The sequence below is a fragment of the Mycteria americana genome, chromosome 1 (assembly GCF_035582795.1).
Source record: "Mycteria americana isolate JAX WOST 10 ecotype Jacksonville Zoo and Gardens chromosome 1, USCA_MyAme_1.0, whole genome shotgun sequence".
Lineage (NCBI taxonomy): Eukaryota > Metazoa > Chordata > Aves > Ciconiiformes > Ciconiidae > Mycteria > Mycteria americana.
Window position 1 is genome coordinate 104864032 of NC_134365.1, and position 18855 is coordinate 104882886.

Genomic DNA, 18855 nt, shown 5'->3' on the forward strand with positions numbered 1-18855 from the left:
ATTGATGCAAAGCTGATCCTGACAGTTTCCAAGGAACGTGTGTCTCCTTTCTACATGTTGTCCAACAGCTATCAGCTACTTGCTCCCTGCTGGGGGTCCTGGGCTTGCTGTCCCCTCGCTGCTGATGAGGCTGTGGGGGAGCAGAAGGATTCCTATCACCCCCCTGCCCAAAAACCGCATCCATCCCCCTAGGATGGTGGCATGCGGATGCTGGAGTTGAACGCTTCGGGTGAACTTTGAAGAGGACGAGGGCCCCAGCTGGGCTTCCAGCTGGGTAGACAGACCTCAGGGGCATTCCTGCATTTTAGCATTTTCCTTGTCACTGCACGTTGTCCCCATCCTGATAAAACACCCCGTCGAGACATATTTCTGCCAGTGGTTTTCTCGTGCCTGTGCTAGAAAACAAGAAGTGAGAGCTGGGAGGAGGGGAGGAGCGCACAAGGGCTGTACCGACACATCCCATGACTGCTCGCTCACAGCAGAAAATCCTTTCACCTGCTAGGAGCTGTCATTAGACGACACTGGATTTTTTTGACCCTGAAAATGAACTTTAGGAGGATTTTCCTAGTCAAGTGCTTGCTGCTTTTATTTCCCAGTGTAAAATGTGAGTTTTTCTTTCTGTTTTTTGCTCTTTTGGGCTAGCATTGTTAAAATTGCACTTTAAACCATTTACAATTTGGCGGGATGTTACTGATAACAAACTGGTTCCACTTTTCCAATGAGTGAAGACCTTTGGGTTATTGCTATTATTATTTTATTTAATTTTCAGCTGGGGAGGGCAGGACCTGAGTTTCCTATTCCAGTTATAACAATAAGCTGTAAACAGTTTTGGTTTTAAGTTAATGAGCCTTAATTTGACATGTACAATGAGAAATGTCAGCATGCAGTTTTCTCTCTGCCCTTGAGGTAGCTTGTACTACATTAGAGATCCAGTTCACGGTGCATTATCGCATGTAATTTCCTTTTCTTATCAAAGACGAACAAATCTTTCAAAAGTGCAAATTATATTCTTCCATAAATATTAACAGAAAGAGTGATATATCTCAGTGTCTTCAGTGAAGGTGAAGAAGTCTAAGATGAGAAAACAGCAAGCAAATACATACATCTTTTATATTTTGCATATTATTGTTCTCATTATTTTTTAAAATATTAATCTAAAAACTTAATTAAGGTGTTAACTCATAGATTAGAGAAGGTTATAAGAGATGGAGACAATACAATCATGCATAGATTTTTTTTTTCCTCTGTTCATTGCACTACAGATTGTATGCATGACTGTTTAATGCTTTTCTTTTCTTCCAGAACAAAATTAATAGATAAATAAGAAATTTTTTTTTTTTGGTATGTGATATATAAAACCTCTTCCCCAGCAGAAATGAGGATTATTCCCTTGAATGGAAAACTTGTTTCAAAGACTTTCTTACTTCTCTAAAGTTACTATGGGAGCTTTTCCTTTTAATTCTTTCTTGTGACTGCAAGTGAGCTCTATGCTGCCAGTTCGGATCTTTCTGCCCCTTGGAGTGCATTTCAGTTGGCATTAGCAGAAATGCCATTTCATTAGCTAAACAGATTTTTAGTATCATATGTGTGGAATACTCAGCTTTCCATTAGCAAGACTATGGAGATCAGATAAACACCCAGAGATGTGTCTAGGTGGTCTGTCCATTAGAGATGCCATTGAATTATCCTTGAAAACTTAGATTATGTTTTTTTCTTTACTTCCAGAGAGAAAAAATAAATTATAGTATCTGTTATGCAAAGCAATCCTATTACTAGCTCTAAATACCTGTGTGTGACTGAGCAGAAACAATTATCAGAATTCAAATGTTTGGATATAGTCTGTAGTGTCATCCGTGTGGAGGATAGCTGCTTCCAAGACTGTTGGGTTGATAGCTTGATTTCAGAACGTTTCATTAGATACATGAAATACCTTGTAAGAAATGCAACAGTGAAATAACAGCCTCTCCTTAGACTGGGGGTGGATTGCCGGAAGGACTTCAGTATTAATTTTCTTGGTGCAGAGGCACACTATTTTAGTTCTTTGATTATCTCTAATATTGTTAGTTTCATGAAATAGCAACTGGATTTCCATTTCCCTTCTGTGATATAGTTTATCATTGTCCTAGATACCAGGAATGAAGGACTGTATTAAAAATATGCATAAACATAGTTTTTCTCTCTGTGGGGAAAAAGTGCTTAAAATATACAAAATTAGAGCAGAATCAGCTCTATCTGGTGATGTGAAGAGAAATCCCCTCCTGCCGATCAGCTTTATCTTGTAAATTGAAGAGGAATGAACATAAGAAAATGACAAATGCAATAAGCCGTGGCTCTGAGTGCGCATTCGGTTGTCAGTGAGCTTATCCCACCTGACACCTGTGAGCACTTTTCTACCTCCTCCTGCAAATTTTCCACCTGCCACTGGGGTGGAGACAGCACCTTACTTGAAGTGACCTCCCGACAAACTTTGCACTCTGAAGTCCCTGTTCACCGGAGATGGGCCTTGCAAGGGCTGTGAAGCAGCCTGGAGGGGAGCTGGTAGGCCACTCGGGCACAGCCCGAAGAGTACAGCATCTCCACTGCTAGTAACGTGATTGATGTCTAGCAGCCTTGGCTTTCCTGAGTATCCCCTTCAGCAGCCACACGCTAAGTGCTGCCCAGTCCTGGCAGCACCTTTGGGAAGCACCTGCTTTTACCTGTTCTGGAGAGGGGACCTGTCATCAAAGGAGACCTGCAAAGAAAAGAGATATTGTTGGCCTTTGCTTATCTCCTAAAGTCTCCAGTGCCCCATCAGTTCACAGGATGTTGTTAGCTGTTTGTTTCTCCCCACCTTACTTGTCCCACCATGATCCTGTGCTAGAAAAATCAAGTGGATGTACTCCCACGCGGCAGGGTGCCCGGGATGGGTGAGGAGGGGGCACTGCAAGCTGGCAGCACTGGGTCTGCCTCCAGTTCACTGCCTTACGGTCACTCACTGCTTGACATGGGCCACTATTATTATTATTGCCATCACTGTTATTGCTGAACTGATCCTACTAGTGTCCAGGCACACTACTAGTTTGTGTTCTTGCTGTCCGCAGTGATGTTTGCAGTGGTGGACGCTCTGAGTACCAGCCTGTGCCACGTGCAAAACACACCAAAGTGACCTTATTTTCAGGAAGGGTTAAGTTCAGGGCAGCCATGAATCTTGGCATCCAAAATCACTCCAAATAAGTCCGCCAGAGTATAAAGCCAGCTTTTGAAAGCCGGACTCTTAGCTTCCTTGCCTCCCAGAATTAAATTGGGCACTGACATTTATCTAATGAATGATCAAGAGGTGCTTTGAAGCAGGGGAAGAAAACAGCATCAGTAATGAAGAGAGGCAACTCAGAGGGGGTAGCAAGTGACAACCTTTTGGGTCACTGCTGTGGCTGCCGAGCCCGGCAGCGGGGGCTGCTGGAGACAGGCTGATGAGCTGGTTGTGCTTCCCTTTACAGGCTCCGTCACCAACTGGATTTACACAGCAGTGAATGAGTCGGCTCTTCTCAGCATTGCTGCTGCTGGGAGCATATATGATGCAACATGGCTGAGAGACAGAAAAAGGTTGCTTCAGATAAAAGATAAGAAAGTTAAGTACTATGTGAACAAGGAACAGTGCAGGTGTAAGGTATTCCTAAATGGGACTCTGCAAATAGAGCAGGTGGTAAAAGAGGACAGTGGAAAGTACAGCGTGACTGTTTATCAGCAAGATGGAAAATTGAAGGCAGAAGAAGATACAATGTTCATTGTGCAGGGTGAGTTTTTGCTCTTCCCATACCATTCCCAGCATAGCTGAATAAGACCTGGCATTCCCGCTCTCTCCTACAGCCTTTCCTACTCATTGCCCCCTTTCTGGTTTGGGGGGACTTCTGTGAGACATACCTCTTTCCTCTTGCCACTGACAGCAGTCTGCCGCTCTTCTCCCTTCTCTTGCTCCTATTGATGCTCTCTGGTCCCCTGCTCCTTTCTGGCTCCCCTCTTTGTCAGCCACCAAGTTTCTACATGTGCCCAAGCAAGCAGCCGTGAGCACGTCCGTGTTGGCAGCAGGGTGAGTGTGGACAGCCTTGCTGCAGCACCGCACATGGTGCCGGGACCCCTCGGGCCCTAAGCCGGGGCAGCACCGTGCGAGCGGGACTGTGCTCTCAGCAGCACCCTGCTTCCAGAAACCTCTCATGGGAGCACAGCAACGTACGTGAGGTGCGCCTGTAGCTGTGGCACCGTGCACTTCTGGCACTTCTGGTGCTATTTTATAGGCACTGAGTTACAACTTTTGGTCTCTAGCTACCGCTCCAGCAAGGTGAGCACCGTGTGTTGAATCTGCCAGTCTCCTGAGGAGAGTTCAGGTGGCACTAAATGCCTGTATTTAGGCAATGTAATCCCACTCCATTTTTGCCCTAATATAAAAAATAGCCAGCAGTCACCTCCCCTGAGATACACCACAATAGGAGTTGAATTTACAGGGGAAGAGGACTTCTGCACTCTATCCTTGCATATCATAACGCAACAAATATGAAGATTGTGCGGTTCAAAGCACACTTAAGCACACGCCTGGGGATTTCAGCTGCATGGGTTCAAAGCACGAAGGCAGCCTCCATTCCTGTGCTGTATCTTGTCCTGAGAGATCAGAGCGGTAGCAGCCCAAAGCTTTTGGGACGAGTAGGGAAGAAGGGGATGGCTCTTCTGCTCCTTAATGGCTGCTGCCACCTCTCCAGACCACTAAGTTTTAGGGCAGCGTGGGTTTTTTCCCAGCAAGATGATTTTGCTGTGTCTTTCCTCAGCCAGCATGCACACCTCTGCCAGCCTGTTGAGTTTGTGGGCACCAGCTGGCACTACAGATATAATACCTTGATGAGGCAGCAGCAGCAGCAGCAAAGACAGTGGGAATGGTTTCTGCCTGGTGGGAGGCCCCGTGGCTAACAGACTGCTGATAAGTGAGGGTGTCTCACTACTTCGGGAATTATTATTGCAAACTGTCTACAGATTCGGGAAATCAGGGCCTGATGCTACTTACTTATGCTTTAAGGCATTGAGCTGTCATTGGGATGTCCTGGGTTCAATTTCAGGTTAAGGTTGCAAGCTAGGTATATGCTGCATCATTTCATACATTGTGCAGCAGAGAGGTTGCCTTACCTCTGATAGCGGTTTTGGAAGTCCTTTAGTAACTGTCGAGTGCTGGAGCCATTTGTCAGCCAGATTGTACTTTGTTACGAGGGTTGGACAAACAATTGTTCCAAAAAAATAATAGTTTAGATTACATCATCACACAACTCCATCACCAGGGCCTGGACTCTAGTGTTTCACAGTGGAGTGTTCCCCTGAATGATAGGTTACAGCTTGCGGAAGAGGAGTGGACTTAATGAGGAAAGGGTGGCTACAGATGCCACAGCGTGAACCTAGATGGCATTTGCCACAAGCAACCCTTATTGGCTTTAAAATTTATGCTCTTTATAACTTACACTACCTATAATTAGAGGTGGGTCTGGCATGTTGTTGTTTACCTGGTCTAAAACGTAGAAATTAAAATTTTTTTCATCTGATGTCCCTGCCAGTTGCCTCTAGTTGAGGAAAGCCCCACAGGCTTTTCTGGCTGTCAGTGCCACCAGTGGTAGAGAATCTGGAACAAAAGGTAGCTAGCTGTTTGCAGGACGTAAGAAGAGAGAGAAATCAGTTCTCTCTGTCATAACCTCATTGAAAGCTAAGAGGTGTCTGTTTGGTGTTTTCTATTCTGTTTCGATGGGTTTTCATGCTGTGGCTGTCGTGCTGGCTGAGTGCCGTTGGTAGTACATAAAGCATCGTACGTAGCTGTTTGCCCTGTCTGAGAGTAAATCTCTCGTGATGGCCACAGGCAGATCAGAGCCGACTTCATTTGCACCAAAACATTGGGGACAGAGTTGGAGGGGGCTGTGGCTCCGAGTCCCTCCCGTCCACCACCTCCCCCCAAAAACTCAACTTCCTCCCCTTGCCTGCCAGGCTGGCTGGCCGTGAGCCAAGCTGAGCCTGAAAGTAGTCCAGCCACGGTGGTGCAGCTTTGCTTTGCTAGGCCAAATATGTAGGCTAATATACTGCATTTTCTTTATTATTGCCATGTTACTTCTGTGGTAGAGGTCTAATTTGCGCTTCATTCTTCTGTGGTCTCATTAGCTGGTGTTAGTCCCTTACTGCTTACTGGGGGCTAATAATGTTCTGCTTAATAATGGAGGTTTTCAAAAGGAGAAACCATCTCAGACATGCCTGACCCTTCTCTTCTTTTTCAGAGCCTGTCCCTCAGCCAATCCTCAGTGCTGAATGCGTGAATAAAACTGTATCTGTCAAATGTGAAGTGAAGCAGAAGACTAAAGATGAAACATTTATAATAGAACTGACTCAAGATAAAAGCAAAACAATGCAAAAGAATGCAACAAGGTTGGAATTGCACACGCGGTATTCTGGGACATTCAGATGTGTTGTTAAGAACCAAATCAGCAGAAAAACGGCTGAAAAAGTAATTAAGTGCTCAGGTAAAAAAATCTACTTTTGCCAGAATCTGCTAGGGTAGACCCACAAACGCTGACGCAGTTCCATGTATCTGTAGAACTGGTCCAGGTGCCAGGAGCATCGATGATTCCCGGTACCCAGTATTGCGAGTCTAACGCCACCACAGTTATTGGGAGCCGATGCTGCTGTGGTAACCAGGATGTGAGTCATGCTTTCTGCTTGGCATTCCCCAGCCTTGTCACATCTCCACCCTCCCCACCCTGCTGCTGCCTGCCCCACTGCTACCCTTACGGCATCCCTGCTCTAACAGCAGGGAGGCCAAGCTGGCGGCAGTGGGATGTGACATGGACCATGCTCCTCCTCTTCTCCTGCGGCCAGCGGTGTTTTCCCCCATGCTCAGTGAGGCCTAGGGGTCGCTGGAAGAGGGGGAGAGGTTTTTCTGGAGTCAAGAGCCTTGTGGGTGGCAGAGGGACTCCTGGGGCGCACTGCAATGCTGCTTCTGCTGGAGGTGAAGTCTCCTGGGGGAAACGGCAGCCTGCCAGCGAGATCAGGCTGGCTGAGGGGTGAATGAATGAGAGAGAGATTCTTGCTCATCCTGTCAATTTCTCCCTCTCCTCCATCACTGCTGACTTTTCTTCCAATAGTTGCCAGAGGTATCCTGACAGACTTTTTAGTGTCAGCATCCTGACAGACTCGAGTGGTGTCAACCATGACTGGTAGTAGACCAGTGAAGTAAAGGAGAAAGTGGGGAGGTGGGCCTGAAAGTGTTTTAATCGCACACAGCAGTCTGCAAAATGCAGAAAGCACTTTCTCCCTCATTTTTATCCTCCTTTATTCCTTTAAAGTTAATGGTGCTTCCCAAGGGTTGACATCAGTCAACCAGTCCAAAGCTGAAGAGTTGACTTCAGTAAGATAGTATAAAACTACCCAAGCTACCATGACATAAATTAACAGCTTATTTTTGGAAAATATGGCTTGGGATCTTCTCCTATGTATATGAAGCCATGGCGTTGATTTCAGGGGATTTGTTCTTCATTTACATCCTCATGGCAGGAAAATCAGTTGCACGTTGTTTTTCTCTCCATTATCATACCTATGAAGGTGGTGGTTGCCTGCTACCTGTGGATGTGGATGGGTGCTCTCACAAGGGGAAAAATAAGCTGCTTGGGCTCTCCAGCTTGGCCTAGAAATCAGGAGGGAGGTTATGGAGAATTTAGCTGAGCTTTGGGGTTTTATGGCTCAGATGAACATGGCTCAAATGTACCATGGATTTTCTTACTCACTTGAAACGTCATCTTTCTAAACTACAGATGCAGCAAAAGAACTGAAGGAATTGCATTTTAAATGGGCAGAGTCATGCTGAAAATTATTAGATAGGCAAAAGAAGTCATCGCTCCCTCCCGTAAAAGTTTTGAAAGTTAAGGCAAAAACAAAGGAAAGATCATAATGGTATGGCACTGGATGTGGTGTTCAGTTCAAAATTCAGATTTCCAGTGCAGTAGTGGGGAAAAATCCTTGAGTTTTCTTGGCTTGGGTTCATCCCACCTAACTGTGAGCACTTTGCTTAAAGCACTCTTTTGCTGTATATTCCCCCTAGAGCTAGTGAAAAGTGGCGGGCTCACAAGAGCTGGTTCAGTATTTCCAATTTCCAGCTATTTCTGCCATAGTGAATTTAGGGAAAGTCCAAGTCTGAAGGCCAGCCCACAGTGTGAGAAGGGAGGGAGCAAGCCTTAAGGTACAGAGGCCTTACTGAAGCGATCCAAGGTCTGCTGAGGCTGGCTCAAGGGCAAAGAGCTGAGGGATGGGGTGGCCTCTGCTCTCCTGTGCAGCCCTTGTCCCCTGAAGGATCACCTTGATGCCTAAAATAGCCAAAAAAGGGTTTTCTGCTGCATGAGCTGCGTGACCTGATGGGCTGCACAGTCCTGTTGGTGCTAGCATTGGGAAGGGGCTGGGGTGCGGGGGAGCGGGATGTGGCATGGACTTTGGAGCCAGGTGTGAAAACATGCTGCTGGATTAGGTCCGTTTAAGGCAAAGCAAACTAGCCCAAAGGCATTACCTTAAAGAGGAAACGCTGGCTGAAGCTGGCCATCCCAGGGCACAAGCCAGGCAAGCATGGGCCTGCCTGCGTTGCTGATATGGGCAGACATTAGCCATAATCAAGATACTTTGATTTCACTTCTCACCCTTGAGAAATGCTTTTCTTTCACAGGGTGAGTTGGGTAGGAGAGTTTGTTTTTTCTCAAATCATTAACAGAGAAATAAAAAGTTTGCCCCACTGATCTTTAAGGTACAAATATAGCATTTCTGAGACACCAAAAAAAACCATGTAGCACTACCCTTCCTACTCAACCTAAAAAACCCTCAAACCTTTCTGTGTGGTGGCAGGACTCTGTCAGCTCCACAGTAGATTTAAAAATTCCTCAGCTTGCAGTCAAACCTCCTTCCAACCCTGCTGCTCTCCACGAACATCTGGTGCTGCATTTGAGGCCTATCACCTTGAATTTTGACCTTTAGCAGGCAAGACATACTTCAGATGGGCTTCAGCTCAGCTAACTTTTCATATAAGTGTAACTATGTGTGAATCTGCCTGGGCTCACCTTATAGTCAGCTGGGGGAAACGGGCACAAAAAGGGCAAAATACACCTCAGTGTAACACTGGCAGCTAAAACAGGTGAGAAGAACCATGCCACTGAGGATACTCGTCTTTTTTTCCACTGGGGCAGCCTGGGCTGATGGTGGTCTTTATACTGTAGGCATCTTGGCTTTGGTGTCGTCACTCTTTTCCCTCCATGTGCATGACCAGTGAATGTTAAGGGTGGTACCAGTGGTGTCGTCCCCTTTGGAGCTTTGTCCCCCAAGAAGGCAAGGAAGGTGCACTTCTGCTGGGTTCAGCTCCACGGTGCCTGTGCTTGAGCGTGAACACTGAATGCTAGGAGGACAGCCCAAGCAGGAGGTGGCGAAGGAAGGCTAGTGTCTAGCGAACCTTATCTGGCCAAAATAAGGAACACTTATATAAATTTTGGTTCACCAGGCAAACCTAAGTCAAAACAATTGAGGCTGTGGGATATTTGGTTACGTTCTTTTCCTTTTCACTATTTGTTTAAACATGCGTACAGCCAAAAATTGAAGAGGAAGTACCAAAATAGTATGAAGCAAGCTAGTCTCAGTGTTTCCAGCTCAGTAGGAAGTACTTAAAAAGTTTATTTTTGTTAGATGCTGAGCACTGCCTGGATGTTCGTTGTCCTTAAAAGGGTCCGTTGCTAGCAGGACATTTGTAGTAATTTAAATAAGATGAGCTGGCACACATGAATGCTCTGCTTTCAATTTTCTGCAGAACTTGAATCCATAAGGGAGCAATCAGAATTCTCCACAATGAGGACCAGCAACTTTCTGCTGTGTACAGAGAAAAGGCAGAGAGGGTGGGCTCTCTCACTGGGGCTGGCTTTACAGTCAATGGAAGAAGATACAGAATTCTAGGTAGACATTGTGCAAGTTATTTCTTTCCTTCTAACATCCTCTTTCTTTCCCTTAACTAGGCCAGCTGGACCTTTATCTCATCTTAAGCATAGCAGGAGGCGCAATCTTCTTTGTCATCATTGTGATTTTGCTTATTTATTGTATCAGGAAGAAGAAAGCAGAAAGGCTTGAAGATGATGGTAAGTGTTTAAGGGGCTTTATGTTGCTATCCAGCCACCTAAAATCTTAGAGCTTCACTGCTGGCAGCACCGCTGTGGGCAGGAGCATCCTCTCTGCCTTGGCATGAGCCAGAAACCGGTTCTGGCATATGGTGAATCTCAGCAGATCAGCTGGCATTGCCAGTCTTGGTTTCTGATATATGCTTTGAACAAAAGACTTCTTGTTTTCAAGCCCTTTTGTTTATTCATGGGGGAAGAATTGCTCCTCTAAAGCTCGGCCGAGGCCACCAGTCATGAGCATCCGTGGGGCTAAAATATACAATTAGGTATCCCGTCAGGAGATTTTTTTTCATTTATATGGTGTAAAATTAGCATCCTTGAAATCATTAGTTACATCTGGAAACATTGTAGGTAGTGAGAAGGGGCAAGAAGAACTCAGCTTTTCTGAGAGTTTCCTCAGGCATCTCACAGTACTTGTCCTCTCTACAAAACAATGTCCTTGGAGGCCTGTCAACACTGGAGGTCCAACCTGGGGCACTTTAAAGAGTTGAGGTTTTCAGAGTGGGCAGAGATTTCATCTGTTGTCCAAAATTCATGCCTCTCTAAGACTATAGGAAATACTCTGCCTGAGTCTTCTCTGAGAGTGGGCTCTCAGTCTTGACAGAGAGGTTGCCTTGAATTACAACCCGGGCATTGCTGCTAGTTTGAGTGGACAGAGGATACTGAGCTGCCACTCAAGAAGAGTTGTCTGGCCCACCTGGAAGGGGAGGCTAAAGCAGGAGGGAGGTTGCCCTGGCTGGGAGGTCACCATTGTTTCCCAGTCCTGCCCCCGCACACTGTGTCAGGCTTCCTGTGCGGTCTCAAATAACAGCTAGTCTCTGTGTGAGTCAGTTCTCAAGTTACAAAATGGGAGTAAAAGCTCCCTTGTACACCACAACAGTCTTTGTCAAGACAAAGAAGGCAATGCCTGAAGGAAACCTCAGCTGATACCTCAAAGGTGCCAGTGGTCAGGCTGACAGCAAGGGTGAGCTTGACAGGTCCTGTGACCAAGGGTAGTGCAACCTCAGTGCAGCTGAGCATGGGTAACTCGCCATGGCCCTCCTGCTGCCCCCGAAGTTACGACCATGAAGGAATAGGCAAGCACTTTCCCCGTTCTCTGAGAGGGCTTACCAGAGCACAACCATGGGATGTCATCTCAGAAGGCTTGCCATAGCTCGTGAGCACAACGCTGGTGTGAGCATAGCCATCTCAGTGTTTCTTTACATTATGGCTGTTCTTATTTGAGTGGGATACGTTACTCCCTCAACTGCGCAGTGATAGCATATCCTCAATTCTTGGCTCTGGATTCAGCAAGAATTAAGAAAAAGAGAAGTCTGGGAAAATGAGAATTAATATAAGAGGGTGACTAGCCTCTTTGAAACAGTTTGGTGTGTACTTAAGGCCATTTCAGTGTCCCAAGAGGTATATCCCTCAATCCCTAAATTAAGCTGACCGACATTTCAGAAATGATGAGTCAGTGATCAAAAGTCAGATGGCATGAATTTACTACTTCTACGTGTGGGGAAATTAATGCTGGCAAAATGGACCTCTGGCTTCCAGGTGCCTGGAAATCCCAGCACGGATAGTGGCAGGGCAGAGTGCTTTGCTGTTGCTTCCTGGGGTTACATCTCACTTGCCCTTCAGTGGCCCATTTCCAAAAGAGGACAGAGCAGCTCAGGCTGGGGGTGTCCATCGGTGACTGCTGGAGCCTCCCCGGCAAAGTTGGTTGCCCCAACACAGAGAGGGCAGAGCTGCCCCAAACGCCTCCCAGGTGCCTTGACCTCAGCCAGGCAGCCAAAAAGCTTTCGGGTTTGCCCAGGGTGTGCAGGCAGAGGTGATTTTGGTTATTCCACTGGAATAGCAGGAACACCGGAGAGTGACAATGGCCTTCCAGGTAAGACCAATATTTGGCCTTTTCTTTCTTGGGCCATGCACTTTTCCCTGGCTGTTCAACTTCTACTTGGACTTGAGTACGTGCCTGATTGCTGGGTCCTTCTGTCGTTGCAGATGAGGAGCGAACAATGCAGGCTCGCCAGGCAGACAGCGAAATGGTGGTGCGGGAGCTCCCTCAGCTGCCGTGCAACCCTACCCCGAAGCAGCTGCGTGTGCAGCAGCGGCCGCTGCCGCAGCCCCAGGTGCAGCAGCAAGCACTGCCCCCACGGCCCCGGCCCCGCACTCAGCAGCGGACTCCAAACCACCTGAGAGAAAGACCTTGAACGTCTGCCCTGGGAGAGTCGGTGGTCTCTCTGCTCCAGCATTCACTGGGAAAAGAAAGTTTCCAATAGTCAGGAACCCCTCCCGCCCAGCCTTGCATAACGCTCAGCTATGAAACGGCAGCTTTCTTTGCAGAAAATTAGAGAGAGCATCAAATGGAGATGAAGAGACCCAGTGGAGGAGATTCAAGGTGATGGGCATTCATCCCTGTGGCCATTTTTCTTCAAGTGTCTCTGTGTTAGGGTATGGAGCATTGAGCCATGAAACCTGTGTCTTTCTGTGGTTCACTTGTTTTTACCGCACCTTGTTGTCTTCGTGCTTTTTGGATGGATTATATCAAGAAGAAGCTAAAGCTCTAGTGAGACAACACGGGCCTAAGGATCTTACAGGGTTTTGTCACGTATCTTTCCTTTCTCCTGCCACGCATTAGGACAGCCCTCTGGCTTCAGCATCAAATGCATGAACTCCTGGATCAAAAAATAGTTGTATGTAATTAAATGCTTGTCTGAAGTTGAAAGAATTGGTGTCATCTAATGCAGATAAGAAAATACTGAAAGGAGATGTGAGAGCCTTGAAGCATGTGTGTGGGAAAGGAGTAAACCTTTCACTTTCTTTACCACTTTTAGAACAAGAAACCATGGGCTTAAATTGCAGCACGGGAGAGTTAGGTCAGGATTTTTTTTTTTTTTTGCAAACGAAGGACTGAAATAGATTTCTGGGAGAGGATCTCCAGCACTGGGGGTTTCAAAGGGCGGATAAGGCAACCATCTGTGAGGCATCCTCGTCCTGCTGAGGGCCAGGGGAATGTGCTACATGGCCTCTCCAAGGACTGTTTCAGCTCAGTTTTCTGTGACTCCTTGCTGGCAAATAAAATGAAACTTTATTCTCAGCACAGGTCTGTTTGGCTATCCAGACAATATTTTTTGCCATAGAAGAGCTCTGGTATCTATTGGCTCATGAAACAAGTGTTACAAACTGCCAAGCAGTCTGATTACTAGTGGCATTGTCTGAATTGTCATGGCTTTTCATCATAGGGCCTCCTGCTGATGGTGAGGGACCGTGTCCCTTGATTTTGCTAGTAAGCACCTCATGTATAACCAGGTGATTATAGAGAACTGCTGAGATCTCCCTCCCAAAGGGAGAGGTTGGACTGCAATAACATCATGCTCCATGTGCTGGACAAATGCTGCTCGCTCCTCTGGTCCTTGGAGATGTTCATAACTGCCTCTGTGGGACAGCTGAGGAGCTGAGAGAGGACAGACCTTTTTAGAGCAATGTCTGAATGGGTACATTGGCCCATCTGGTGTCAGAGGCAGCGCAGGTGGAGGAGGAGAGAACTGCGAGAGCCACAGAGCACGAGACATCCAGCTAGCGTGTTGTTGTGTTAGGCAGAAGAACGTGGTGTACGTCTTCCGGGCTTGACTATCCTACGCATGCCAGGGGAGTTAAAACAGCCATCCTTTGTTTCTCCTCAGAAACGTGACTGGTTTTATCTTCTGGTACAAGGGCAGGGAAGTAACTTGTCAGGGAGAAGGAGGTCTCTGCCTCCTCCAGAGCTCAGTCACTTTGCTTGAACTCCAACAGCAGACACAGCCCTGGGCGTGTCACTTGCTGTTGCCTTAGCTTTCTGCAGCTTGTTTTAGGGCTTTCATTATTTAAAGTTGCATTTGGTAAACATTTCATGGGTTATTTTGTAACATACGCTATATCCCTGTAGTGAATGAATAAAGATGAGAGTGGGTGGAGAGGATCTTAATTTACACCTGTGCTGGTACTTCAGTATCTGGATCTCACTTCGGTACAAAGGAGACAAGAAAAACATTTTGGTGAGCCACGGAAACATGGATGCAGGAGGTTTCACACCGATCCCCGGGAGGTGCCATCTGCCACCTGAGTGCTGGCAGCTGGTGGGCTCGGGTCGGTGTGGGTGAGCACAGCCCCTGTGCCCGCCTGCCTGCTGTGGCAGCATGCTCTGCTGTCCTGCGTGGCCGGAGCTTTATTGGTGCCCTCTCCAGAGCAAGCAGCTGAGCTGGGACTCCTCTGTGGTTATGAGAGCACTGGTCCTTCCTGGGAGAGAAGGAGGGTTACTGGGACCTGAGGAGGAGAGCAGGCTCCTCCTGGGACCCCCTGCCATTGAACAGTGCGCTCTGTGCCCTGAGCTTAACAGAGCTGCAGGAATGCTTTGGAGATGCTCCTTCCCCACTACAGAGGCTTGGTGAGCTTCTGTCATACCTCTGAGAGACCCTCCTGGGCTTCCCACCAGCTGCTGCCCTGGGCCCTCCTCTGCCTGGGGCTGGTGCTGGGCCACAGGGCCTTGCAGGGGGGCACCGGTGTGTGCATGAGGTGGTGCTGGGGTGACTCTGGCCCAGCACCAACATGTGCTTGCTCTTCTGGCAAGGAACTGCAGCACGACGCTAAGTCATGCCCAGGATAGGAATGGGAGGCAAGAAGCTTTTCTACTGTCAGTCACAAACTGGGTCCAAGCCCGCCCTCAAGACCGGGCTCGAGGCCACCCTGTGAACTGTGGAAACCTCTGTTGTCTCAGCTTAAGCCATGTGAGGGCTGAGCACACCCGAAAGATGCCCTTGGTTCCCTCTCCTGAGGAGCGGGGCTGCCGGTGGGCACCCTGAGTGCAGGGCAGGCCAGAGGCCACAACAGTGGGAAGGAGTAAAGCGTGGAAGTGCGTATTTTAATACTGCCCTTCACCTGGCTGCTGTAACCACGGGCTAAGAGAAGCACTCTCAGCCTCTGTGCAACTCACCAAGGTCTCCTGTGGGTTACTAGAGACTTGCCCTGTTGCTTTCCAGCTAAATGTTTCTCTCTTAGGTGCTAAGAGGCTCAAAGCTAAGTAAAAAGAGCTGAATTTAGCCCTGTTGGGTGGATTTGCACCAAAACACAGTCCTCCATCAGGCAGACAAGAAAATACTACGAGCACAGAGTCTGATCAGAGCAATACTTATTTTTGATTGACGCCTTTTTTTGATGGTCACCCTTGTTTTTGTGAATTCTCGTGTTCGTTCTGATGCGCTGCAGTGGACGATACTTGTACGGGCTTGAGTTCTACTTGGTGCCTACTTGAAAAGTCAACAATTTTTCTGAATATGTGTCATGGAGCATTAAAATCTCAGGTTTTTATGCTGCAGAGGATGTTTCAGTTCTGGAAAATGAGCTGACAGCAAGACCTAAGAAATAACAGGAAGTGCTCAGCTCTGGTGATACTTGCTGAAACCTTTCTTGGTTCTTCTTTCATAGACACATCTACCAGTGAGTCACACAAGATGAAGTGTTTTTCCCCATTCTTCTTAAGGGGGGTGAGGCAAGAGGGCTGACGTGCTGAGCCGTGTTCTGTAAGGGTGCTGGCTTGTCCTCCCCGGTTTGGGAGACACAGCTTATGCTGCCCGGGTGTTAGCAGGGATCAGTTTTGCTTGGTGATGTGCTGCAGAGCCAGCGCTGAAGGAATGGGAGGAAAGTGCAGCCCCGTGATCCACACAGGTCTGTAGTGCTGTGGTCCTGCAGCGCTCGCCGGTTGTGCCATCTGAGTAGGCACCCAAAAGAGCAATGGTTGGTTGTATAGAAAATACAAATCTTCTATCCCAGTCTTAACCTGCTTGACATCAGCAGCACTTGCTGCCCAAACTTGGCCTTTCTAGTAAATTATACAAGACCTGCTTGTATCTCAGCTGGGCATCAGCCAGTCCAGAGGGAGGCTCTCTTGCTTCTGGCACAGGCAGTGCTGGAGCCAGTTAGATAATTTCATTTCTAAAATAAAACTTTCAGTCTGTAAAAGGTCAAGTAGGAGACCATGGCTTTTTCAAAAGTCTGTCTTGGAATGCCTACCAAAATGATGCCATGGGGGAAAAGACACCAATTTTGTCCTTACTCTGCAACACATCTTCAGGCCGTGATGCAGATAAACCCCAGCTGGGACTGCATTGCCTGTCAGCTCCCTTGTCCATTCTGACAGACAGGGCGTCACCTCAGCCATGCTGAAACCTTGCAAAAGGCTTAAGAAATGCTGGGTTTGTCTTTCAAACTGTAGTCCTCTGTGGGGTGTGCTATGGGCGATAGGCAGGAGCGGAGCTCAGCTGGGCGGGCAAGGTGCTCCAGCAACGCTGCCTGCAGGTGCTGGCCGTGCAGCGAGCAGGCTGGCATGGCTGTCACCTTCTGATCCCCTCACCCTGGGCCCAGAGGGACCGAGGGGCTTGTTCATGTGCTGTGAGTGCCTCAGGCATTCGGATAAGATCAGTTTCTAGTAGCTATCAAGCTTGTGAAATAAACCTATCTCCTGCTGTGGGAAGAAAGATAAGAGTTAATTGAAGGAGAGCACAGTAAGAGGCCCTGTGACAGTGAAGTGGCCTCCTGACTTCCTCTCCCACCCTCATCTCGGAGGAGGGATGCAAAATCCAGCCCTCTCCTCACCCTCTCCCCCAGCAAAGTGCTCCTTCCCTCCCTGCAGGTGCGAGTCCACGAAGTGCCTTTTCCCATCCTTGCAGCCCGGCTGCTGCCTTGAGCCACGGATCAGCAGAGGCCTTGGGAGCGCTTCCCTCCCTCAGGGGTGCAGCTTTAGCCTTCACACTTGCAGAGGGTTGCCAGAGCAGCTGCTCGAGGGGCCGCTGATGCTCACCCCAAACTGAAGTTCCCCTCTGCCCTGCTGCTGGAGAGGGGGAGAGCTGCGGCTCTGTGGGCAGAGGGTGAAGTCACTGTCCCAGCAGAGCTGGGGCTGGTTTGCCATAGCTGGGCTCCAAGCACCATCTGCCAAGAAGGAAGCCACTTCTGACTTGTCTGTCCTGAAAGGCCAGGAAGGAGTCGACACCCTGACTGCCTCCCAGCGCTCCCCTTTGGAGGGGAGGATGGCAGTGACAGTAAGACAACGAGCAAAATTTCTCACCATTTGTGGGTTCTCCTGGCAGGGCAAAGGCAAACAACCCCAAGCCGGTGAGGATGCAAACCTACAGCCCCCTCGCCAGAATTTCTTCTCCTTGTCGAGGGGGAGCTGCTCTCCCCCTGAGAACAGCAGGGACCCGGGCCAAGGAGCCTTGCCAAAGCCTGCGGCAGGGCAGCACGACACGGCTGCTGCTCCCCTTGGCCTTCCGCTGGAACTGGGAAGGTGCAAAGGGGCAAGCTGTGGGGAGAGGGGAGCAGGCATGTGAGGAGCTACCTCACCTCAAGATCAGTATGGGTACCTGCCAGCTACTGCCCAAGGCTTCCCAGCAGGGATCTGGGGCAGAGGAGGAGGGCAGGGATGAGCTGAGCTCGACCAGGGAATAAGCCGGGCTCTGTGCATGTAGCACGCTGGACAGCAGGGCAGGTGGAGATCCCGGGCAAGCACAGAAACGGTTGCTTGAGAAGATGAACTGGACAACCAGGAAGCAGGATTTGAGTCATGTATTTGAGTCATGTAACTGTATCGTGCTCGCAGTCCTCAGATGGGGCTTCTCTTTCCATGCAGAGCTCTCACCTTTGGGCAGAGGGCAAGCATTGCATGCCTTGCTGGGCCTCCTGCTTCCCCCTCCTTTTTTAATCCCAGGACCAGCTGCCTTGTGCTCACCTCCTGTGACACTTCCCCAGGCAGCACTACTGCAGTGTTACTTTCTATTCTAGCTTTCCTTTCCTACAAAACACCCACTCTGGGCGGTTTATTTTTCCTCTTTGAAAGATACCTCAGCACTCCACCTATGCACGTCAGCCTAAGGACACTGTGCCCTCCAAGAGGGAGGAGAGGGGACTTCCAAGGCACCCCCGCGGCTTCAGAGCATGGTTCCTCTTCATCATGCCTGCCCCAGGAAGCCACGCTCCAGCTCGCTTTGCCGCTGTCAGCCGTTGCTGTTGGGAACGATCCCTGGCTGGGAAAGGATCGGAGAAGGGTACACCTCTCTGCAGAGGAGGCAGGTATTGCTGTCACCTGCCATGCCAGGTGCACAGCTGATGCTGGCTCTCCCGAGTCTTGCTGGGCACGTGGTGAGCCCCGTCCGCCCAGAGCCCGTGGTGCCGGCAGGCCCCGCTCTCCCTCCTTCGGCATGTGCATCGCTGGTGTAAGCTGGGGATTTGATCGAAGCGCACATAGAGGGAAGGAGAGGGCGAAAGCTAGGGCAGACAAATGACTAAGGCAACGTTTGATTCTGTCCACCTGGCTGTCAGCAGCACCAGCCTCAATATGGTGCCAGTGCCTCGCGTGCCTTTGTTTTGGGTGATATTGTTAGATAGTTTCTGCCTTCGGTGCCTCTGAAATGTAGTTTTTGAGATAACAGGAAGAGATAACCCCACAACAGAGACGCTACCCGCATAGTAGTGCTCATTGGTTGCATTTCCCACGCGCTTTCTCTGCCTATGTAACAACAGCAGGCAAGCATTTCAGTTTGCTGCCTGCCCTCCCACACAAATACCCGCTTTCATTTCCAGCCCTTCTGCTGGGTGGCATGGGGCAGGTGAGCAAGCACAGTGCAAAGGCAGGGGGGTGCGAGTAGAGCTGTGCGTG

The 18855-nt window shown here is 48.7% G+C and overlaps 1 protein-coding gene across 1 annotated transcript; it reads left to right on the top strand.

Moving 5' to 3' along the window:
- The first annotated feature begins 519 nt into the window (after nucleotides 1-519).
- Nucleotides 520-12788, top strand: CD2 (CD2 molecule). Its single transcript, XM_075491832.1, has 5 exons — nucleotides 520-604; nucleotides 3477-3773; nucleotides 6273-6515; nucleotides 10029-10148; nucleotides 12174-12788. Exons 1-5 carry the CDS (start codon nucleotides 544-546, stop codon nucleotides 12380-12382), a joined length of 930 nt encoding a protein of 309 aa, XP_075347947.1. The 5' UTR covers nucleotides 520-543; the 3' UTR covers nucleotides 12383-12788.
- The last annotated feature ends 6067 nt before the right edge of the window (nucleotides 12789-18855 follow it).